Here is a 24,135-nt window from a genome sequence, read left to right on the forward strand (position 1 = left end):
ACCTTTACACAGTAAACATTAACAGCTTTTAGTAGTGATTCCATAAGTCTGTATTTTGCCATTCAAGTGTATCCTATGAGGTGGTAATATAAATACATGTTCTTTTCCATCAGAAGTACATCCGCTGGTGTAACTCACTTGAATTAGAAGCTTTATTTATAGGAAGATCTGTTGTCAGCCTAAGTCCACCAGTAGTGCACTGCATTCTTTTGCTGTGCTACAGAGCTGTTATATGTATTTCCATATTCCAGGCTGCAAAATTAAAAGTCGGGGAGATTTTTAGTATCTTTCTTTACGTTAGCTTGTTTTTATCTTTCTTTCTTGTTCATACTCGCATAGAATTCAGCATTGCAGAAGCATCTATTGAGTATGAAACAAACTGAATTTGCAGAGTCTTTCGGTCTGATGTGATCAAACAAGCAAGAATAGCAAGAACATTGTGTATACATCTACAAAATCATGTTTTTGAGTGTTTCTGACCTGGAAATGTTCAGGGACATTACTTCCTTTATAAATAAAGCTTCCTTTATAAATGATGCACTTGAAGGGGAAAAAAAACAACTGAAAAACAACTTATCTTAGATTGCAGGAAGCTAAAGGCTTGCTTGTCCAAATTACATGAGTGTTTTGTTCTTACAGAGAGTAAAGAGAGCAGTGGTACTCAGCAGATGTAGTAGTCAGTTCTTAAGAGATAAAAATTCACCACAAAGACGGACAAAAAAATTGGCAGAGTTTTACGCATTCTGTTCCTCAGGGCTTAAGGAAATTGTGGAAGGAAGACAGAAAGCAAAGCAAAATTTCGGCTAAATTGTTTCCATGTGGGAAAAAGAGTGTTCATTTGTTAGAGTCATGGTAACTTTTGTTAATGACTGGTGATCTTGTTTAAACTTTGTTTTGATCCTATCCCTTTTTCTTTTTTTTTTTCCTGTTCTTTATATTGCGTAGAGATTGGCAAATTCTTGCTTTAGCTCTTACTATTCAATTTGGAGTGCTTGACGTCAGCACTGCTTTCATCAGCTCCAAGGGATCTGAGTCACAAGGTAGTCTTAGAAGCTCACCAAAAGTGTGATATTGTAAATCAGTGCTGAGTACTGGGACTGAGAAATGGGCTGTGGGTTTTTGCATTAAGTGCCGAAACTTGTGGTGTTCATTCAGTCAGTAGTCAGTGAGGCTCTACTGTTTCCTAGGCCAAACAAATAGAACTGCAGTTCACTGTGGGTGAAGCTATTACCAGTGCTGCTGTAGGAACCAGCTCGGTGGCTGCACGTGATGCGTGGACAGTCACAGAGGAGGAATATATCCCTGCCCCAGGTATGTCTTCCTTATACAAAGGTCTAGGTTGAGAAATGTGAAATCTCACAGTTGTGGCTTAACACTGGCTTTATTATCTGGTGTGTTCGATTAATAGTAGAAGTAAGAGACATTTTACACTGTGCTTTGCTCTTTGTTCTGCAATACTGAGTTGTAAACAAGTTGTTTCACCACTTCAAGTCCATCTACTCAAAGGGTAGATATGAAGGAGTAGATAGAAAACAGTATTTCATGTGATTTTTAAATAGCTTTTTTATGAAATCTAATTCATTGCCACTTGACAGAGATGTGTTAGATCTCAAGTGAACACAAAGGGGAGCATGGTGGGTGGGGCAGAGCCAAACCCTGCATTTACTCCAGGATTTTTGTGTCTGAACACACATGCTACAAAAAAAAAAAGCGCAATGGATTGTACACAGTATGAGTGTTTCTATACTCACACTCTTCTGGGCCACAAGCACTATCACTATATGGTTAGCAGAGCTCTCTTCAGAATTTCTTTTAAGAGAAACAGTTTCCCAGAAGCTACACTGTACATCTTTCTTGAATAAGCAGAGGATAAGGCCTCACCTCCTTACTCACTTGTGAGTAGTTTTTACATTGCTGCTACATGTTGTATTGTATGAAAGTAAAAAAAAAAAGCATGTCTGACTCTGAAAATTCCCTTCTTCCTCTCTACCTTTCTTTCATGTAGATCTGAAGGTAAATGATTTGGTTCCCTGGGTCCTAGACCTAATTTTGAACAAGCACATTATCAGCCCTAACCCACATGTTAGGCAAGCAGCTTGCATCTGGCTTCTGTCAATGGTGAAGAAGCTGAGTACACACAAAGCAATTAAGGTAAGGAATATGTCCATTTCTTGACACTGGCTCCTTATCCCTATTTTTGCTGCTTGCTTCCTTTCTGTCCATTTCTTTTCTCTTTAATTCTATTTCACTTCTATTGCCTTGTTATCCCCAGGGCTGCTGCAGTCCTTACGGACCTTTGAGTCATGACTTATCTTTTCGTCGTGTGGGACATCATGTCTGTCAGACTAACAAAGCTGTTTAGCATCTTTCCAAACATTTGACTTGCACTCAAGTCAGAGTATGCGCAGTGTAAATCTGTTTTGTAAGATGAAGTGCCAGTACATCTTTCCTTAGGAAGAAGAGATGGGTATCAGTATAGTTGTTAGGATTTCTTTTTGGAAAATACTAAAAGGCAGTTTAAGAGGTGAAGAAAGTGAAGAGCTAGGTGTAATTTCATGAACTTGTTCCACAGAATTCATCACAGCTTTGTTACCAAGCAGAAGTTATGTTTCATGTGCTTGGTATTTTTGGTTGTGGTTTGAAAATCTTGCACTTATAGTGCTTTTGTGTGATGAGAATCACCAGGTGTGGATGTTGCTATCCAAGGAGGCACTTAAAGCATTCCCAACTGAAAAAAGAAAAAAAGCATTCTCAACCAAAACGTCCTTTCCCTACATAGAGCTAGTATGATGTTACACTGATCTAACAGTGTATATTGCTGGAGTAGCAAAATCCTCTAGTTTGATGTCCCTTGCCTAGAAGACGCCTCATTTATGCCACGTTACTGGTATGTATTAAATGAGGAGAAGAAATTGTGTGGTTTACTAATAACACAGTAGCTATAAAAAGGTGCTGGGCAAATAACTTACATTCTGTGAATGAAGGACGGGCAGCTGCTTACCAGTCCAAAAGAATGACGCTTTCTGTGTCATAGTTACAGCTCAAATAGACAACCCTATTCATATGGTTACCTCTGTCTGTCTGTTAGGGACTGTCTTGAGATGATACAAATCATATCTTTCTTTCTCATCTTTCAGTCTTACCTCAAGGATATTCAAAGTGCATTCGTTTCAATTCTGTCAGATAGTGATGGTAAGTACTACCACAACAGTTTTGTCTTTTAGTGAGGCCCTAAAAAGTTAAAGGGAATCTACAACAAACAGAAAGTCAGCTTCACCCTCTCTGTCAGTGTGTACTAAAACTTGTCCATAAAAAAAAAAAAAAAAAAAAAAAAATTACCATTTCTGTTACTTCAGAAATTTTCTTTCCTAGATCTTGTAGAAATGAGAGTATAATTATACTTCTGCATTTTCTTCCGCAGGCCGTAATAACAGAAACTGTTCAATCTGCTGCTTCTGCTTTGCTCTGGGCAGAAGTATCACAGAGTTCTATATGGACAGTAACTCTAATCCATTTTTAAACAAAAAATGTTTGACTTTTATGTCTAGTGATGGCAACTAGTGGAAAGGATGGCATCCGGTGGACTAACCAGAGCTCACCAAAGTTAAAAAAGGGACTGTTTTACTGAACTTCAGGGGCTGTAGCAAGTCTGAATAATGGCAGCTCTTTGAATGCTCTCAGCTATTTCAAAGCCACCAATGACAATGTTAATATGAAGATGTCAATTTATGGAGCAGGAACAAGTTGATGCTTTGGAATCCAAAGCTTGTATTGCCAGACTAGATCTGCTCTGAAATAGAGAACTGTAGACTGCAACACACAGCTTTTGTTTCTTAATCATGATTTTTTCTATTGGATCTTGTAATTTAAATTTGTTTATTACTACTCACATGCTTATCTTTAATTTCATTTTGTGAAATCTCTTGCAGAGCTCAGTCAGGATGTTGCTTCAAAAGGTCTTGGGCTGATATATGAACTAGGAAGTGAACAGGATCAGCAACAGCTAGTCACCACGCTTGTTGATACCCTTATGACTGGGAAAAGGTACGGTGTGACTTAAAAAGTACTGTAAGCTACATGTCTGATGGGAACAAAAATGTGCCTCTTTTGTATGAGAGAGATGCCTTGTGCCTGGGAGAAACCACTATCCACAAACTGCCAGGAAGTCAAACTGCGATATTTCTTAATTCAGCCTGGGTTTATTGTGAGTGGAGCTATTCCAGTTTTGTTCTGTTCTGAATTTAACAAAGCTACTAAATAATGGTTCAGTCCTGATTCAAGCAGTTTAAATCAGTTTGGGTGTGGTTTCCTCCTTGCTGCACTGTGTAATTGCAGAGGACAGTGAGCTCCTGCAGTGATTCTGAACAGTATCAGTGTTGTAGAAGTAGAATCTTACTTTTGTCTGCACAAGCATATGCTTTGCTGAGGAGAATTGTTAATAGTCACATGTTTACTTTAGCACAAAAAATTGTGGTGTTGCAGAGCTGCTGGCTGTTAATCATGTTGAATGTGTTGGAAGTGCTCTTATCAGCCTTCCTTTCTAACTTGGTGACAAAAACCTAATCTGCAAGCGTAGGAGATTCAGTAGGGGTGAACAGGAGAAGATCAGATGTGTGGAAATGTTTTGTTGTTTTTTCTTTCATTCTGAAGTAGAAGTGCTTTCCACTGATGTAGCTTGCATCTGGTCTGAAATAAGCCGTCAGTGTTTTGGCTTGGCTTCTGACTACACAGCGAAGCCCTTAGCTTTCTGCCATCTCTCATTAACTTTACACATGACATAGGCTGATGAGATTTCTTGCAGTGTGGTTTTGCACTGATGTATATTGTCTTTTTTCCTTTGGTTGGTTCATCTTTGTTTGTTTGTTTAATATTTATTTATTTGTTTTCATTTGTGGGTCTGGAGAGGATAGGAAGTTACTGAGTAACAGGGAAAAACAAATTAACTTGCTCAGTAGTGAGCAGTACATTCAAGGTTAGAGTTTGGTATGGCTAATACTGGACCTCTTTTCCAATAGAGCCAAACATGAGATGACTGGAGAAACTGTGGTGTTTCAGGGTGGCTTGAGCAAAACCCCAGATGGGTAAGTTAAATGACAATGGTCAATAGGCACAGAGTGTACTGTTAACTATTATGGTATTTCTTCTGCTATAAGTAATGATTTCCCTAAAAATAACTGGATTTCTCTTCTGCTTTTTGAAGTCAAGGTCTTTCTACCTACAAGGAGCTTTGTTCACTTGCTAGTGATCTCAATCAGCCTGATCTGGTGTATAAATTCATGAATCTGGCCAACCATCATGCCATGTGGAATTCTCGCAAGGTAATTTCCTTCTTTTGCATCACTTGTATTCCTTCTGTGAGACAGTGACTGCATTTCTCTCACAGCAGTTCTGTGATCCATAGATAACTGCATGTGAAGGCCACGTGTTAGTGCTTCGGTGTCTTGTTCAATGCAAATTAAGAAGCATGAGAAACAAACTTAGATTTAAGTTCTTACAATGTAATGTTGGTATCACAGGTTTTATTATCCTGTATTCCACTATGAGCTAGCTGTGATCCTTTCTTTTTTGCATTTTGAGCATTCAGAAGCAAGATCTTGATGTGTTTGGACAGTATGATTGTATTTTCAAAACTGGGTAAATTTTCACATGCTAAAGAAAATGAGCTTTATTGCATAAGAAAGTGGAACAAAAATTGTTCAGAAGCTGGTTACTAGAAACTCAGTTGAAAATACGCTGTTTAACCAATGTTGCCAAAATAATCTCACTTTTTAACTTAACAAAAATAAAGCCTTAATATTTTAAAACTACTGGGACTCCTAGCAAAGTCAGAAGAATACTGGACCCATTTCTTAGGGTAGGGCAAGACAGGAGCATAATAAATTTTAAGTGTACTTTTTAGAGTTCTAGCTTGGCAACTGTCTTTTTCACTGTTTTTTCCTAAACATAGGAGGAAGCTGTTCAGTCCATGGGAGTATGCAGAGCACCTTTGATGCTCTTTTATGTGAAAAATACCAAGCAGGCCACATTTTCTGTATTTCGTCTTTCATGTTCTTTTGTGCTCCTCACCTGAGGTTTAGAGTCTCTGAGAAGTGCTACTTAGTGCAAAAATCAAGCACCAGCATTAGCTTCCATCCAGTGTTTGGCAGGTCAGCACATCCTTCAAGACTTCCCTCTCTCAACACTGGGGCGCCTCTACTGAAGAGTGAAGTGGAGCAAGATTTGCAGGACCTTGCTAAATGGTTCCTTGCACCATCACAGCAGTGGTCCTGTCTGTGAGTTTGTCTTGTCTGGGTCACAGTCTATAAAGTACTTTCTATCCTGTGAAGTAGTTCTGTAACTGAGGTTTTAAGTGGCAGCTTTTGACATGTCAAGTCAGGAAATGTAGAGGAAGTCATTGAGTGCAGTCACAAACTACTCAAAGGTAATGCAGAGGCAGCCTCTTTTCAAGCTGTCTTACGAAATTCCATGACGCTTCATGGATGAGCATCAGTTCCACTGTGTCGTAATTGACAGTAGTGCTCTGTAGGGAAAAAAAGAAATAGTATGAAAGAATGCTTGAGTTTGAAATAAATAAGGCCATGTGCAAACCAGTAATCCCCAGAAACGTAAGTTGCATGGTTAAGATAGTGTTGGTTAATTTTTCAGTTCATAAGTTATTCTAGATCTTCTGAATGCAGCAGAGTTGAAGGGAAGCAGTGGCCTTCCTTCAGAAAGAGCTTATTTTGGAAAAACGTACTCAAATCCTTGCAGCTTTGCCATAAGCTGTCAAATGATATCTTGAAAAAAAAGTTGGAGGGTGTGGTGTGGGAAGGGCTGAAATAGAAGTGTCTTTTCATCTCCTGATGGTGACTGTCTGCTTGATGTATTTCTGACACTGTAGCATTGGCAAGAGCTTGTACCGGTACTGCTCTCCTTCTTCTTCTCTTGTTATCTAGACTGTCAGTCAGCCTTGCCACTGACTGGTGTGCCCAGGAGTGATAACTGAGTGGTGAGTAAATGGTTTCACCAAATGTTCGTCTGTCATCGTTTCAGGGAGCAGCTTTTGGTTTCAATGTGATAGCTGCCAAGGCTGGAGAGCAGCTGGCTCCGTTTTTGCCCCAGCTTCTTCCTCGGCTTTACCGTTACCAGTTTGACCCCAACCTGGGCATTCGGCAAGCAATGACCAGCATTTGGAATGCCTTGGTCACTGACAAATCGATGGTGAGTTGCTGTAAACAACAGTGGTGGGTTCCTACTAACCTGGGAGTGTTTCAGAGGTCCTTATGGGAAAGCTGTGTCTTAAGAAATGAGGAAGTGTGTAAAAAGGAATTAGACATTGTCCTAAAGAAAGATGTGGTTGAACCCAAGGATGAGGTGAGGAATGCACAAAGGCTTTCTGCTTCCTCTTGTTTGTGAAAGGATAAAATAGACTTTGTGTGGCCAGTGTTAAAGTTGACATGAAGGTCTTTCCTCACTGTGATATTGCTTTGACATTGCATTTGAGAAGTTCTTGAGAAGTCATTATAGTTGAAGATGCATCCCTTAGAGCAAGAGCATCTAAATGTGGTTCCTCAGTTCTAGAGTGGGAAGAAACCTATGGGAAGAGATTATTTCATCAATTTGAGATTAACTCTTTCCCAGGCATGTTTCAGGCATAAGTGACTTCTTAAGATGCCCTGACTCTGGATCTTAAAGAACTGGAGCTGGATTTGCAAGTTTTTTTCTCATGTCATGGCTAATCTCAGAATGAAGTAATTGACTGATCCTTGGGCAGAGTACAACTGCTTCTGCTATAATGCATGTTTAGTGCTGCATCTAAACAGTTCTGTTGAAAAGGACTGAAGAACTTTAATTTTTCATTGTGGTCCCTGCCCTAGCCCTAAGCTCTGAAGCAGTGCAAAGAAGGGCACTTCTAAAGCAAAGTCAAAATGAACTTGCACAGAGCCAGCTCTGGCAAGCATTGGTTCATCTGCTGTGACTGAAGTCATATAATACTGTCCATTAGGATCTTTCATAAGAGAGCACAACAGATGCATGTTCTAGGCTTGTCTCAAGTATATTCCTTTCTTTTTAATTACAGGTTGATAAGTATATGAAGGAAATTCTTGATGATTTGATCAGTAACCTAACTAGCAGTCTGTGGAGAATCAGGGAATCCAGGTATTGATGGGGAAGTAACAGAGTTTTCTTGAGCTCTTTACAATAAATCTGCTAATCTAAAGAAGTCTGTGTGGGAGGAGGGCATGTCCTTCTATCAGGATAGATCCTGGCCTTGGAGTTCACACTTGAGAGTGATAAAATCTTAAAGCAGTTTGCTTCTTTGAGCCTGAAAATTTTTATTGCATGCAATTTAACATAATGCTAGACAACATTCCACAAAGGAGGAGCTATCTGCATACAAAGTTTTTGGCTATCTGTGGGGCCGAAGTATTGCTTAACATTAGAAAATATTGGTAGTCTGTCTATATACATACTTGACAGCAGCATGCTGCTTGGAAGAGCATTTTTAATAAATGTTTTTTATTTATATCAGTCTATGGTTACACTGTTTTGAGAACTTCCATTTTATTTCAGTTCCAGTCTTCAGACTGTTGTGAGGTTTTTTTGTCCTGTACTTGGAGAAAAAAAATTGAAACAATATCCTAACTGGAATGTTTTCAACAGCAGTTTTTACCACAGCGGCCTTTTTTATTGCTGTCATCTGTTTCACATTTCACCTGTCTAGCTGGGTGTTTGTCTCTTCTGCTAAAGGAGGCATTCTTATAACAGGTTTAGGGTTTGGGGAAAATAAGAAGTGTAAACAGTTCTTTTTTTTTTTTTTAAATAATTTACTTGTGTTTACAAATGTGTGTATACCCGTATCAAAGAAATACCATGTGATGGAAATGAGATTCTGTGTTTGCAGCTGTCTTGCACTGAATGACCTGCTAAGAGGAAGGCCTTTGGATGACATCATAGACAAGCTTCCAGAAATCTGGGAAGTTATGTTTAGAGTGCAAGATGACATTAAGGTAATGGAACTGTAATTTGAACTGGAATCTTCAATGGAAAGTAGTGATCAAACTTTGAGGTATTTAGAAGAGATTCTTTGAGAAATTGAGTTAAAGCTAATGGTTGTTATGTGTTAAGCAAACTAAAGGTTCAGGCCCTTTGCAGTTAAAATTTCCATGCTCTCTAATGAATTATGTGTGTTTTTCCTCATGTTTTTAAGTGTTAGCTTTCATTCCTGCTGCTACTCTTGAAGGTTCAGCATTTTTTCCTGGATATGAAAGAATTACTCAGTATATTCTCAAGTATAGAAACATTTTTTTTTTTTTTTTGTCTGCTTGTGTGCTTAAATGCCTTGCAGATTGGAAGTCAGAGTCCTCAGGTCCTCCCATGCTGGAGCCTGTGTTTTCTGTGCATCCAGATTTTCCAGCGAAAGCAGGGCTGGATTGTTTCCCAAACTGTGCTGTGAACAAGGAAGTTGCTCTTATACTAGTAAATTCACTGTGTTCAAAAATGTTCTGGGGCACTCAAACCAACTTGCACAGAATGTTCTGCCTTATTGCTAATGAAAAATACTAGCTTCCAGAGCAGATCAGCTATCTGCATGCGGCCTTTTGGAATGGGTTCATGGGACACCAATTTCTAAATTTCATCTGGAAAACAAACTTTGAGAAAGTCCATTTGTGACAGCCCAGATTATTCTGAGAGCATCTAAAGAAGTTACCAATGCCAGTGATTGTGTTTCAGTGTGCAGGAGTTTTGCTCAATACTTGTTAATTCATCAGTGCAGGTAAAGTGAGACTTTGACTGGTAGTGGTGTCATGTGCCACCAGGTCAGTGCTGATTTGACTGCTTACTTGCTGCTATGAAGTTTCTTTGAAGATTTGTAAGTTTCAGCCATGAATACATTCTTAACAGAACTATTGTTATACTTACTGGTATGTATGCATCATTATATAGAAGCTGTAAAACTAATAATAATGTTATTTGGTGGTTTTGTTGTTTGTTTTTTTTTTAGGAGTCTGTGCGAAAAGCAGCAGAACTAGCCTTAAAAACCTTAAGTAAGGTAAAAAACTTGTTTTGTCACTTGTACACACATGCATGTTCTGGATGTCTGTGATAATCATTCCTCTTCATCTCTCAAAGAATGGCCTTTTACAACAGGCTGTCATCTTAGAGAATTGTCTAGTATAAGAGTAATAAACAGAACAGTATCTTAAAAGGCAATTGTAATAAGCTTGGCCACATACTCCTCCTTACTTTTGTTGATGTCGGTGGAGTTCTGGTGTTTGAGGATAATGCAGTGCTAAGTTCTGTACAGCCACAAGAGGGAGATACAGAACTGGTAGTTCTCTCTCCTAATCTTCTTTTTCCCACTTCATGAGGTCTAAGGAAACATTCTGTAACTGCAGCGAGATGTAGCTGACCAAGCCCAGTAAAACCTGTTGTGAAACAATGTAGTCCAGTCTGAACTTCACTGTTGGATGCAACCACTGACAGAATATGCTGGGGATACTCTGCATATCACTTAATGTGCTGTTTATTCTACTAAGAGGTCAAATCAGTGGAAATAGTAACAGATCATAAGAACTATATTTGAAATCATAACTTTTGTGATGTATGCAGCATGCAATTTCAATGACAGAAGTGGTGATCTGGTCCAAACACACTGCTGTTACAATTGCAGAGTCTTCTCTGACATGGGATTTTGCAGCCCGAGGGTTGAATCTGTGTGGATGAGAAGGGCTGTTCTGAGCTGAGAGATCATGTAGTGCATTTCCCTTTAGGTGCAGATCAGCACCTCTTAGATGTGGCTTTGAACTTGCCTTTTCTGAAAGCTGACTGTAGCTGAAGCATCTTTAAGAACATGGTTTAGGGTCTGAGTACTTTCTGGAGAGCACAAACGTGGCAGAGCTTGGGTTTCACTGTAAGCAGTTTGTGCAGTTGCATTTGGCTTCTGTTTGGCTCAAAAGGTGCTTTGACTAAATCCAAGCAGGAAATTTGTACATACTTGTAACAGCAATTCTCATCTGTCTCCAGGTTTGTGTGAAAATGTGTGATCCCTCCAAAGGAGTTGCTGGTCAGAAGACAGTAGCTGTATTGCTCCCTTGTCTCCTAGATAAAGGAATAGTCAGCACAGTTGCTGAAGTCCGGTCTCTCAGGTTAGTTTTGCAGCCTACAAACTTGCTGGGTTGAGGGTATGTATGATTTGGGCATGGTAGGAGTGGGTTGGTGGTCGGACTAGATGATCTTAGTAGTCTTTCCCAGCTTTGATGATTCTGTGATTTGTGCCAAAGATACCTAGCTTATTCAGTTCACTTGCAGAACATTTTTTGTGTTTGAAGTCACAAACTTCTGCCCAAAACAACCTTCATATTGAACCCACTGAAACAGGAAGCTATATTTATATTTTGGAAGCATCTTATTTAAACAAATGGAGACAACAGTATTAAAAAGTTATATGCTTTGACCTTGAAATATCTCCCTTTTCTGCAGATGTACAGATTCATTTCTTAGGAGAGAGTTCTTTTGTCCAGGTACAAGAGGCAAACTGATCTTCAAGAGGTTTTCTGCTCAAGATCATTTAGAAGTAGCATCTCATCTACTTGTAAACAAACAAAAAAAGTCCCATGATAGTTCCTGGAAAAGACAGGTCTTATTTCATGTCTAGATGTGACTAATGACAGCAGATATTGCAGAGACAAATGCATTTGTTCACACTGCTCAGATATGTGTTATGCATTTTAATAGTTTGATGTCCCTTGGTATGTAGGGAATTATTATGCTTGTCACTTTGGAGCCTTACTTATTTCTTCATTTACTTCAGACCTGGAGCATTGCTGGTCTCCTGAGAAACAATTTTCTTTTATTGATTGTGATTACGTAGGAAGGTTAAGGAAGGTCTAAACAAACAGTGAATTTTTTTTTCATCCTTTTTAAGGTTTGAAAATACTGTCAAAATGCAGTCTGAGAGATGTAAAGATTTTAGACCGACAAATGGGATCTGTACAGAACGATCTCAACACACTGTAATTGTGCTTTTCTTAGGAAGAAGCAATTGATTTCTCTTGACTGACTTTTCTCAGAACCTTTTTTGAAACATGTTATTTGTTCCTACAGTAGTCTGTAGTACTCCTTGCCCTTTTTAATACCCTGGCTAATCTAAGCAGTCTCCATGCAGAGCATAGAGTGGCTTAGAGGCCCAGGGCTAAGATCTGCTACCACCTAATCAGAACAATGTATAGATAGTGATCTGAATTGGCCATTAATTAGCCATTTTTTGGTACTGTATTAAAGTATACCAGAGATTTTTTTCAACCAAAACTGTTTCTGTGTTGATTTTTCCTTGCTTCTTCTAGCATTAACACTCTTGTGAAGATCAGTAAAAGTGCTGGATCTATGCTGAAACCTCATGCACCAAAACTTATCCCAGCCTTGCTGGAGGCCTTGAGTGCACTGGAGCCTCAGGTCCTCAGTTACTTAAGCCTCTGTGCAACAGATCAGGATAAAGTAAGTGCAAATATTAAAGGGAATTATCAACAGAGCAGAAATAGCAAAGATAAAAATTGCATTTATTCTGTTCTTGACCAGAAAGTAGCAGATTTGAGAGGTAGAGGTAAAGAAGAATGGCTAACGGGTTACTAAAAGAATTAATCATTGGAATCTGGATGGACAGGTTTGGGTTGTTTTGTTGTTGTTTTTTTGTTGGTTTTTTTTTTGCTGGGACAAGGAAGTGTTAGGATTTTTTTTAGTTCCTAGATTTCCATGTATTTCAGAAAGTGAAGAACAACTTTGGTAACAAGCAATTAAACATTACTTCAGCACCATGTACAACTGTGAAACAGGCAGAGTCTAATAATGCACATGTGCTGTCAGACTTTGCTACTCCTTTTCCTAGGGGTTTAATTGTGTGATGACTTGTAACATAAATTAGAAGGCATGCTGTAGCAGTGCAGGCTGGAGCTGGGTGTTTCAGTAGTGTCCTTGTAATCTATCTCAAAGAACCATATTAATCAGTCACAGGCTTCTGGGGAAATAACTGGAACCCTATTGTTGAGTAGCAAGTTCAGCTACTTTGATTGTGGGAAGAGGAAAGGGGCAAATTCTGCTCTTGTGTCAACTAGAAAGTAGTGAACAATAGGGCAGAGTTTCTGTTTTCCCCATTTTTGTCTGTCCATCATATCAGAATTATATAGTGCACCTCCTGTACTCCAGCTACAGCATCAGCTGTCTCTTGGCTTGAGTTTAAGAGGTAGTGAGTTACACCTAATGTTGGCCTTTCAGGTTGAATTAACATTTTCTTGTTCTCTTTTTTTTTTCTTTAGACTGCAATGGATAGTGCCAGACTTAGTGCTGTCAAGTCATCTCCCATGATGGAAACCATTAACATGGTAATTGTTTGATTCAAGAAGTTTCCAGTTTAAGGAATGTATGATAGGAGACTGGAAATGGAAGTAGGAGCATTTATGGAATTTCTCTTCAGGCTTTGTTTTATTATCTCCTTGTGTGGATGTCTGTTCATGTTTTTCACACACTGATTTGTCTTATCCTGTTAGTCACAGCTTGCTCTTCCCATCTGTTGTAAATGGCTGTGGTGCCATTTGGAATCAGAGAGAATGTTTTTCCACCTGAGAACCTGCTCTCTTTGATGAAAAGGGCTTCTTACAAATGCTTTTACTTGGATGGGAGCTCAGCTAATTATGCATTTTGCTTTTTGCATTTTGCCATTTCTTTTCATCTCTGGCCTACAGTTCAACAAAAAAGCTGCACACCTAGCCTCAGGCTGGCGAAAGTCCTTGTTCTTCAGACACAAATGCTGTCTAGTACTTGCCTTGTGTTGCCTTAGATAAGCTCACCTGGACATTGGCTGTGCTTCAGATGGTGGGGATGTTTAAAAAAACTCCACTGTCAATGAAAGCACTGTCTGTAGCTGGTGTTTGTTACTGTAGTTTGCTGCTGGAGGAGTTCCTGATGCTGAGGCACTGCACTGTAGGGTTTGGTGTAGACCTTTCTGGTCTCCAGGTACCAACCTATCTTTTTCTAAAGAAGAGGACTCCCTGTTTTTTGCTTGGACACTTCATGCAGCCTGGGACATGAGAGCAGGCAAGGGTGTGTGAGCACTGAGCAAGCTTTAGGAGAAGTGCAGTCTACAGAGCTATTCTCTTCCTTGTGGAAAAATAACACCAGCAAGTTCTCTTGCATGTAGCAGCATTTGGGATGTTGGGCGTCTGTGCCAGGGGGAGCTGCATTTCAGTGTCAGATGGAGTGCTCTCTATAAATAGTGTGTGAAGTGGTTGGGGATGAAAGGTTCCATGTAAAAGTGTACTCATGGATGCCCTGCAGGCTGGAACAGCTGCTGCTGTCTCTCTTCCTGGCTATATCTCTGCCCCTTCAGGACAGTTGTGATGTTCTTGTCAGTGCTTGAGATTTGTTAGCGAAAGGCTGGGATAGTGCATCTTCCCTGGAGTACCATAAAAATGTTCTGGTTCTGTGAGCAGCCTTCTCTATTCCTGCATGTTCTGGGGCAGACTAGGAGATGGTGAACTGTATCCTTGTAAGCGATGTTGTGGGTTATTCCTTTCTCCCTTCACCCTACTCACAGTAGGGAAAATTGTTAGGATACCTGACTCAGAAGCTCAGAGAAGGTTAATGCATGATCTTTGAATTTGCTATGGGGTGAATCTCCCCTCTGCAGACAGTACTGCACAGTACTGGTTACGTGAGACTTGTTTGCTCACAAGCATCAAGTGTACAAGTGATTAGAAGTTTACCAATTATATCTCTCAAACTTTTGTGGCTTTTTCCATCTGTTCGCCTTCTCCTACTTAAAAGCTTGACTGTTGCCATTTCATTGTGTAGTCAGGCTGTTAATGCTTCAGGCTTTCAGGCAGTCAAGACAAATGTTTGGTTTTGTCCTAAGATAGGCACCCTTTGCACCTCTTCTTTTCCAGTTCAAAAGAAATTCTTTCTTGTGTAATACTTTCAGCTTTTGAAAAAGCCTGAGTGCAGGAATATATTGATTGATTCCAGTAATTTCAGCAGGGTCATCTCTCCACAGGTCAGGGACAATACAATCTCTGCGTGGTACAGGATGTTTTTTTCAGATCAGCTTGAAGTCTGTCACATTCATTATTTTATTATTTTTTTTCCTCTTCCCTTTTTCTAGAGCTTGCAGTACTTGGATGTTTCTGTCCTGGGTGAGCTGATTCCTCGGCTGTGTGAACTGATAAAAAGTGGAGTAGGCCTAGGCACAAAGGTACACCTGGGATTTTAATAGCCGTGTACCTCAGCAAGTATGAACAGCAATAACCAGGTGCTAATATGGTTTAATATCTTTTGTTTTCTCCTGCAATCTTCTAGGGAGGCTGTGCCAGTGTAATTGTCTCACTGACCACACAGTGTCCCCAGGACCTAACACCTTATTCAGGTAGGGTTTGTTTCTAGTCTCAAGTTTTAAGCGTTTTTGATTGCTGCTTTGTAGGTAGCTTTTCTTCCCTATTCACCTTCGATTTTTATTACAAGACTGATCCTTTTTTTTTATTTTCCTCAGAGTTGTTTGAAGTTGTCATGTGTGAGATAGGGATACTAGTTTAGATCTGTGGGATGTTCGATTCATCACCAACCTGGAAGATGCTGAGAGAAAAGATGAGAGAGTTCCCCAGTGCCCAGGAGAAGATGGAGGAGCAGATGGAAATTTGTCTCTAGACCTTTTTGGAGCATAGTAACAATGTTTGTGTTAGTGTAGTGCTGTAAGTAAGCACTTGTTTTTTCACTTTGATCTACAGGAGAATCATAAAGGACTTAGGTCCTGTGGATCTTAATTCTCAATGTAAAGAGAAAATTTATTGTGATTTAGGAATACAAAGCAGGATTCCTTTCTGCTGCAAAGTAGAAAAAGAACTCAGTAGTTGATAAGCTAAGGTGCTCATGTCAGAGAAGCATTATCAGTCAAGATTTGCAGGCTGAGGATGGCAGTACATCAGCATTGGCTGAGCTTTGCCACCAAGAGCTGCATTACACTGTGCACTGGAGTAAACATGGAGGAAACAGATGCATAACCCAGCAAACTTTGAAGAGTGAGAATGCGTAAATGTCTCACTTTGAAGAGTGTGAAGAATGTGAAAATGCATATGATCTAATGAAACAGGCAGTTCTAATTCTTGTCACAGCAATAAAAACATGATACATCTGACAAAGTGAACTCTTCCAACAGGCAAACTTATGAGTGCTTTACTTACTGGCCTGACTGATCGGAACAGTGTGATACAGAAGTCTTTTGCTTTTGCTATGGGGCATCTGGTCCGGGTGAGTCGGGGTTTGAGACAGTCTTTGGCTTTTTACTTACTTGTTATTGTTTTGGTTTTTTTCAACTGTTTGAGTGGTCTCTTTTCTGTTACAGACTTCTCGGGACAGTAGCACTGAGAAGTTACTGCACAAGCTTAACAGCTGGTACATGGAAAAGGAAGGTTTGTTTCTTCTTGGATATTCAGTAAAGAGAGGAATGCAGATCACAATGCATGGAAATTATTCAAGTAGTGAAGACAAACGTCACAATATAAAAATGTTTCTTTACCAGCTTCTGTCAGCATCAAGCTTTACTGAGAGGCTGACCAAGCTGTCAAACTAAAAAAGAAAAACTTGCCTCCCAGTTGTAACATGCTTATTTTGTTCTTTCAGAGCCAGTGTACAGAACAGGCTGTGCTTTAACTGTACATGCTGTGGGACGCTACAGTCCGGATGTAGTGAAGAACCATGCCAAACAGGTGTTGCCATTGGCTTTTCTTGGCATGCATGAAGTTCTTGATGAAGAAAAAGGAGAAAAAGATGATTCTACTCTGTGGGAGGAAGTTTGGCAGGAAAATGTACCTGGTAAGTTGCATTAGGAGAAGCAAAAGCTTTCTAGTGGATTTGAGGCATGAAATACTATTCTTTCTGGAAATCCATTTTGGTTATAGATAATTCTTATGGTAAGAGATGTGGGAAACTTATTTTCTGTATTTCCTACTGTCCTGAAGATGTTCTGTAAGAACTTGGGTGGGTTAACTTCTCTGTGACTATTTGAAATAATTGCTATTGTCAGTAGCTGATGATGCACAGAGACAGTCAGGAGAACCATTTTATGGTTGTGAGGCACTTAATGCTGCTGTAATGCAGCCCTTATGTTACAGGTAACTGAACACCTTTGGAATTTTCCATGATGGTCTTTAGGGATTGCTGCACACTCTGAATTTGAGGGAACTTCAGCCTTCCTTTGTTGCTGGAAATCTTGTCTGGTCCTCTGGTGATGTCTTGTGGTTTTACTTCAGTGAATGTAACTATGTTTTGCCGTGCTTTCTAGAGGAAGATCTGAATGCATGGTGAAATTGGTTTTGCTCGTTCCTTCTCTGACTTGATTTCAGATCTAGTCAGTAAAAGAAAGGGCTGAAGAGTTTTCCAGTTACCTCTGAAGGTGAAATGAATTGACACAGTGCACAGTGTCTGCCACGTGGATAGCTTTTTATCTAGGTACAAAAGTCTAAAGATTTTGTTTGCAAGACTTATTGAGAAGATGGAACCAGTCTTCAATAAACTTGGGAAGAATTCTTTGCTGCACTGCCTGAAGTACGAACTACCAGCATACTGTTTCTGTAAAACAAAACAAGAAAAATCAAACAAAAAAAGAAAAATCCTACAGGAATCTTTAATTGCCTACTCCCCTATTTTATTTTATTTTTTTTAAAGTAAGATATGATATTTGTTCATTCTTTGACAAAATTATCATTTTATTTTGTTATGCAGGTACTCAGGGTGGCATCAGGCTGTATATGCAGGAGCTGATAGCCATTACACAGAAGGCATTGCAGTCCCAGTCCTGGAAAATGAAAGCTCAGGGAGCAGCTGCCATGGCATCAATTGCCAAACAGACCAGCTTCCTTGTACCTCCACATCTGGGAACAGTGCTGTCTGCATTGCTGCAGGGCCTGCCAGGGAGAACATGGATTGGAAAGGTAAAAACGAACTGTCACCTTGCAAGTGTTAGTCCAGCACTCAGTCTTGAAGCAGGAAGTTCTTTGTTACAGAGGGCAACATACAGGAAGTCAGATTTAGGGAGCCCAGTGTTTGCCCTGCACTTGGTGCAGAATCCAGCGCTTATTAATCATCGTGTGGTTGGTGATTGCCCAGCACTCCCGTTTATCAATATCTCTGCAGCATCTCTCAGCCATGGTGAGAGTCAGCAGCCTCCCAGTTTAGTATTGTTTGCAACTTTAGAGTTCTGCTGCACCACGTTCTAGTTTTAAGCAGGACTAACATATGGCTCAGTGGTGCAGAAAGGCCCATTTACACTGCTGTTCAGTGCAAGGCCTCTGCGGCCTCTACAGCAGTGTAGGAGAAGTGTAAGGTGCATGACATTGCTTCTTTAGGCTGGAATCACAGATGTGTGTCCCCAGTACCTCTGTCAAAGTGCAAAGGACGTTCTTGCACAGCAGGACCACATTCCTGTGAAGTATTTCTCAGTGATATCTGTTTTTTCACTGCAGGAGGAGCTGTTAAAGGCTATCAGCAGTGTTGTCTCTGCCTGCAAGTGAGTATCTTGAAAGAAGTGGTACCCTTGGGATCTGGGATGTTAAAAAGGTGGTTCCCACATAGGGTTGTGCATGGAAGAATCTGTGTCTCCCTGCTCTTCTGTGAGTTCTGAGCATCAGTACGTGGGGAGTTTTTCTCCACTCCTTCTGCCTGTATGTGGTCACTGGTGAGGGCTGAAAGGTACAAACAGTGCTTCATAAGGAGCTAACAATTGATTTAGGGCAAAGAGGAGGATGTTGAAAGGCCAGAATTGCTAAAGAGAAAAAAGAGACTAAGTGGAAGAATTAGCACCTTAAAGGGGAAAAGAGAGAAAGAGAAAGAAGAAGTGGGAAGAGTGCATTGAAAATGTGTATGGAAAAACAGGAAGGAAATTCAGGCAGGACAGGCAGAGTAACAGTGAAGAAGAATTTGGGAGTGTAGCTTTAGATAACTGTTGGTAGGCAGCCCAATGCCTTAATGTGGGAATTGCTTGTGATCTCCGGAAAAAGTTGTGTTTGGGGCTAATATGAGTCTAATGCATCTCTGTGTGCATTGGTGTTGCAGTGCAGAGCTGCAGAAGTCGGTGCCTGGCCAGCCCAGTGTCAATGATGTTGTCCAGGCTGTACTGAAAGAGTGTCGGAAAGAGAACGTGAAGTACAAGATGGTGGCACTAAGCTGCATGGCTGCAGTGCTGCAGGCAACCAAGGAAGATCGGTTCCAGGAGCTGGCAGATATCATCTTCCCCATGATAAAGAAGGTGATGGTTCAGCTTGGATTTTCTCTCTTTCAAAACAGCCAAGTAGCAAACGGTCACGCTGATGAGATTCAAGGCGTGCCAGATTTCTACAGAGAAATAGTACGAGGAGGACACAGCACTCAGCTAGATCCTTGTTAGGGCTGACTACCAGATGCTTGTGAGCCCTGGGAAGGTTGTAGCTGTGCCCCCAAATTCTAAATTAGCCCTGTAATTCCCTTGGCAGAATCTGTCCTGTGGCATCCAGCATTGTATCAGTACTGCATTAAAAAGTTAATTTCCTGGCTGCTCTACAGGCAGCAGGGCACTCCTAGAAAGCTGTATAAAGTGCTTCCCTTGAGCTTTTGCAGTGCTTTGCAGTTCTGTGATTCAAACTCTCAGCACTGGGAGTTGTTTGGGCATAGGGCCACGAAGGCTTTCCATGCACTTCTGCAGACTGCCAGCAGTTCTGGAGCCGCTGGTAGCCAAGGAGGCCATATGGGGGTTCTGGGCTGGGTGTAGAGACTGCCTGCACTGGCTTTAAGGGAAGATTGGTTAAACTGAAGTGTGTGGTCAGCCTGCCCTTGTTCCCTATCTGTCATGCCTTCCTCACCACTGCAGAACTCTGAGAATGTGGGTGCAAGTTTACCAAAGCTTGATGAAGAAGATGAGGATGCGAGAGAGAGGGAGCTGCAGCTGGAGTCCCTGCTCTGTGCCTTCGAGACCCTGGGCAAAGCCTGGCCAAGGAGCCCAGAGACGCAGCGTGAGTCATCTGACACTGAGCTCTGGATTCCCCCCCCTTCAAAGGAGGAGGGGGAGGAGAGAGGGACCTAGAAATTGTATTTGGTGTGGGGAAGTTTTTGAGAAGATTTGTGGATATGTTTGGAAAAAAACAGGGTGCAGAAAGAAGATGCTTTCCTTCCAGTGTTTCTTAATGAGTGTAGTGCCCTGCCTTGGTGGATGAAGGTTTCTGGAACCATTTGTTGCCAGTGCTGACTTGATCCTATGCTACAAATCTAGGGTGGTGTAACTTGAGTACAGGATAAGGAATATGTAGGAGACAGGGCAGGAAGTGATTCCTTTTGCCCTTCCCTGTTGTGACCAACAGTAACATAATTCCTTAATTTTTGTAGGTTGCTATCGCCAACAGTTTTGCAAGTTAATGTGTGACCATCTGAAACTCAGCACATGGAAAGTGCAGCTCGGAGTGCTGCAAGCCATGAACGCCTACTTTCAGAGGTAATTCTCATTTCTGCCATTCACTTTGGTTACTTTACTGCTTCAAACTTTTACATTGTGAAAGACATGCAGTGATTCTCAGAGGAAGGTACAGCAGATCTCTGTCCTAGTGATACAGAGTGACTGGTTCTGCATTTGACAGGTTGGTGCTGTTTGAGGAGGAGCATGCAGACCCTGGGGCATTGACAGAAATACTGTTGGAAACCTGTTCATCTATCACCCATTCTTTAGGTAAGTGAATGTTGCACAGCTTAAGGTTGATAATGAATTGCATGTTAATATATTTCTCCTTTTGTTGCTGGCTAGCAAAGAAAATGCAGAATGAGCATAGGCTGCCAGAGGTAGCACCTCATCCTGCCTTGCTCTGTGGAAGCTGCTGAAAATGGTGTAGTACAAGATGCTGTTCTCAGGGAAGTTTATTCCTCTTGTGCTTGTGTACCACCACTAAATACTGTTTGTTAAAATCTGGGTGATTTATAGCCCTCAAAATTTAGCTGAGGAAAAGTCTGTGATGCACAGAGGTTGTTTACCATCAAATTGCAGATATTTGAACCTTGCTGCCGTTCAGCATGTGCAAGGAGCAGTAGACCTGTATTAATGGGAGGGTGATACGCAGGGCTTAGGGGACCTGTTAGCCTCTCCTGGTCACTTTCTGCCATTCAGAGGTGTCTGACAGGGTAGCTGTGCAGTCTGGCAGCGTATATGAGCTGTGCTATGAGCAGTCTTCAGACTTTGGACGTGACTGCTCTTTGTACAGCTGTGTTCCTTTGGCTATGAGTTCAGTTGTTTTTGTCTTGTTGTTACTGTTTTTAAACCCTTAGAAAACAAAAGCTACACGTCCGTCAGAACAGAAGCTTTGTCTGTGATACAGCTACTGCTCACCAGACTGCAAGGTGAGACACTGTTCTTGGCACGTGGGAGAATTGCTGTTGGATAAAGAAAAGCACATGGCCATGTGACCTGGAAAAAGAGAGAGAGAGTTACCTTCTGTTCTGGGTGATTTAGCGATGTATTTAGACTTAGATTTTTCCCAGTCAGCTGCTTGTTGACTGGGAAAACTTGAAGACCGTTTGAAGCAATTGTGGATGAAGTTGGATGTAAAGTGGACTGTTCAGGCTCAACCAAGCATGGTCACTGTGAGTGACATGTAAGCAAGTGCTCCTGCAGCCTATGTGGGGTGGGGACTGTTTGTTGGTGTGGACTTTCATCATGCCAGTAATCATGTCTGGTGTCATTCTCTTTCTACACAGAGTCTAAACAGTGGGAAAGTCTGAAACCAGAAAGCAGAGAGCACCTCATCCACTCCTTATCTACAATGGCATCAGACAGCAGACCTGAGCTACAGGAGAAGGCATTTGTATTGAAGAAAACACTTGAAAATCTAAACTAAATGTAAAAACATCAACTATGAAGTGCCATGTAAAACAAAAAAAAAAAAGTGCAGTGGTCTGAAAACCAAGTGGGAAAATGAAGATTACTCTGTAGCATGCATCATTCCTGGCCAAAATAAAGAATGCCTTAAGTTCTGTTCCCCATTAATGTTACTTTTACTCTTTTGAGCTTATTATTAGTTACTATTTTGTCAGTAAATACCTCTTAATGATCTGCCCTAGAATGTTTCTAAGTGTGCATAAAAAAAAATAAAATGTAGAGGGCAAGATGCTTTTATTTCTCTTTCAGTCAGCAAAAGAATGTTACTCAGATCCCCACTGTCCTGCAAAGCAATTACTGAATAACCACCAGCACAGGAAGTAAAAAGCTTCACTCGTGTCACGTGTGGAGATCTGTTACCTGGTGTCATTGAGACTCTGCAGTAGGGCTAGTGTTCATTACCTGTAAAGAATGAAACACTGCCCCTGAAGTCTGCGTTAAACTCCTGTGGCTTCCAGGGGCAGCATTTCATCTGGCACCCACCTCTGCTTCTCCTATTTGCTCCTCCCTTGCAGCCTCTTGGCCGTGAGCTACGAAAGGCAGAATACTGTTAGGTTATCTCCTTCTTCTCTGACCTCAGAATGGATTGACCGAGGCTTTGCCTTCCCCAGCTGTAACCTCGGCCTCCCAAATTTTAAATGAGAACTTTCTCAAAGGATGCACAAGAGAGCACTTTACTGAGCTGTGTGGGACAAAATTGGGCCTCTTTGGTGCCCAGGTAGAACACTGCTCTTCTCAAAATTGTTTTGCATGGACACTCCTCAGCTGCAGGGGAAAAAAAAAAAAAAAGAAAAAAAAAAAGGGAAAACAATCTTTTCTAGATATGTTTTTGAAGAGTGTTCGAAGTTTGCAATGATATTTTTAAATAGTGGTAATATTTTTTCCCCTTCATGTTCGTAACTCTGTTCTCGCTTTGGAAATCTGTATTGATTTAGAATTGTCAGTATTTGTAAGGAACTGAGTTGTATGTTGTTTCTCAGCAGCCCAAGTGATGCTGGTTTCTAGCAAATACTTTTTAATTTGCACTTAAGAAGAAAGATTATATCTGCATTAGCGTGGAGTAAAGTTGCTATTTGATGATGTGGCCATGCTGCCTGTCCCTTGTTGCCCTCCTCAGATGAAAGACAAACCTGACCACTACAGCAACAGACTTTTCATAGCATAAAGTTAGCGCTGCACCACAACCTGGCCAGCCGCATGTGTACAGTTTTTTGGGGATAAATGCTTTGCTGATGGTGAAATAAAATCATTGTTGTGGGTACCACCATGTCCATGGTTTCCAGCACAGGAAAGCTTGTTTCTTTTCTTACAAGCCGTGGAGCTCCTTTCAGAGAGGATCTGTTGGGACGAGAATTGTTCAGATAACATCACCTTTCCTCCACGTCCATTTATTCATAATCAGGTGTACAGTACCTACTTTTCCCTCAGGTGCCATTTCCCATTCAGTATTTCCTGGTACTGTAACATCCAGTTGTCTGGCTTTGTCCGCGGCAAGGGAGGAATGTAGATTTTACACATCTGGTAAGAAAATGTCTGCAAAAATGGGCAGAGCTGTCCCACTGTGGCTCTTGTGTAGCAGAACCCTCAGCGAGCACTAATGCTTTGTGCACTAGGGCTGGTCAGCAAGCAACTTCTTGGTGCTGGGAGCTGGTGCTATAACACTTTGATTTACACCTTGTTGCAGGGAGCTGCTCTTTGTTTACGTGTAGCTTGAACTATTGAGCACAGTGTATGTTTTAAATCTTTACTGGGCAAATCACTTTACAGTATCTTTACAGATTTGCTTGCCATGACGCGTATTGTCAGTGAGCGCTCATTTATTTTGTATTAGATGAATATTACCAGTGATGCTTTGCTGTAGCAGTTCATTGTCTGACTTGGGTTTTTTCGTGTTTGGTTGGAGTGACAGTTACAGAAAACAAGTCTCCAGGTCTCTGGTAATCTAATTTTTCACTGCGGACTGGAGTATGTGGAGGCGATGCCTCACGTGGTCGAAAGGCTGTAAGGAGAACTGTACTAATTGTCAATAGCAGCCTGACTTTATTGGGGATTTACACTAGAGGGAAGAGCATATTCTAGGAACTCTAAAAACAGCTGGCTTGACAGCTCTGGCCGATTGTTAGGAAGGTTAGAGATGGCCTACTACTGTCTGAATCACAAAGCAATATGTCTTTCTCGTGGTTACAGAAGATACAGAGCTCCTCTCTAAAGCACGTGCCTAT

At 41.0% G+C, this 24,135-nt stretch overlaps 1 protein-coding gene across 1 annotated transcript in view; it reads left to right on the plus strand.

The window, feature by feature from the left end:
- ECPAS (Ecm29 proteasome adaptor and scaffold) overlaps positions 1–21,872 on the plus strand; it is a gene marked incomplete at both ends in the record, with an annotated part of 56,282 nt that extends 34,410 nt beyond the window's left edge. The window contains 26 exons of the mRNA XM_079548421.1: positions 1,188–1,311; positions 2,006–2,151; positions 3,138–3,192; positions 3,930–4,044; positions 5,016–5,081; positions 5,201–5,318; positions 7,033–7,200; positions 8,060–8,139; positions 8,885–8,990; positions 9,986–10,033; positions 11,008–11,129; positions 12,327–12,477; positions 13,293–13,358; positions 15,134–15,223; positions 15,328–15,394; positions 16,181–16,272; positions 16,367–16,433; positions 16,645–16,836; positions 17,746–17,954; positions 18,486–18,529; positions 19,075–19,267; positions 19,865–20,006; positions 20,377–20,482; positions 20,625–20,713; positions 21,304–21,375; positions 21,733–21,872. Of these exons, the coding sequence (XP_079404547.1) occupies positions 1,188–1,311; positions 2,006–2,151; positions 3,138–3,192; positions 3,930–4,044; positions 5,016–5,081; positions 5,201–5,318; positions 7,033–7,200; positions 8,060–8,139; positions 8,885–8,990; positions 9,986–10,033; positions 11,008–11,129; positions 12,327–12,477; positions 13,293–13,358; positions 15,134–15,223; positions 15,328–15,394; positions 16,181–16,272; positions 16,367–16,433; positions 16,645–16,836; positions 17,746–17,954; positions 18,486–18,529; positions 19,075–19,267; positions 19,865–20,006; positions 20,377–20,482; positions 20,625–20,713; positions 21,304–21,375; positions 21,733–21,872 (2,868 nt within the window). The remainder of the gene's footprint in view (positions 1–1,187; positions 1,312–2,005; positions 2,152–3,137; positions 3,193–3,929; positions 4,045–5,015; positions 5,082–5,200; positions 5,319–7,032; positions 7,201–8,059; positions 8,140–8,884; positions 8,991–9,985; positions 10,034–11,007; positions 11,130–12,326; positions 12,478–13,292; positions 13,359–15,133; positions 15,224–15,327; positions 15,395–16,180; positions 16,273–16,366; positions 16,434–16,644; positions 16,837–17,745; positions 17,955–18,485; positions 18,530–19,074; positions 19,268–19,864; positions 20,007–20,376; positions 20,483–20,624; positions 20,714–21,303; positions 21,376–21,732) is intronic.
- Between the last annotated feature and the right edge of the window lie 2,263 nt (positions 21,873–24,135).

The sequence above is a fragment of the Tetrao urogallus genome, assembly GCF_951394365.1.
Source record: "Tetrao urogallus genome assembly, chromosome: Z".
Classification (NCBI taxonomy): Eukaryota; Metazoa; Chordata; class Aves; order Galliformes; family Phasianidae; genus Tetrao; species Tetrao urogallus.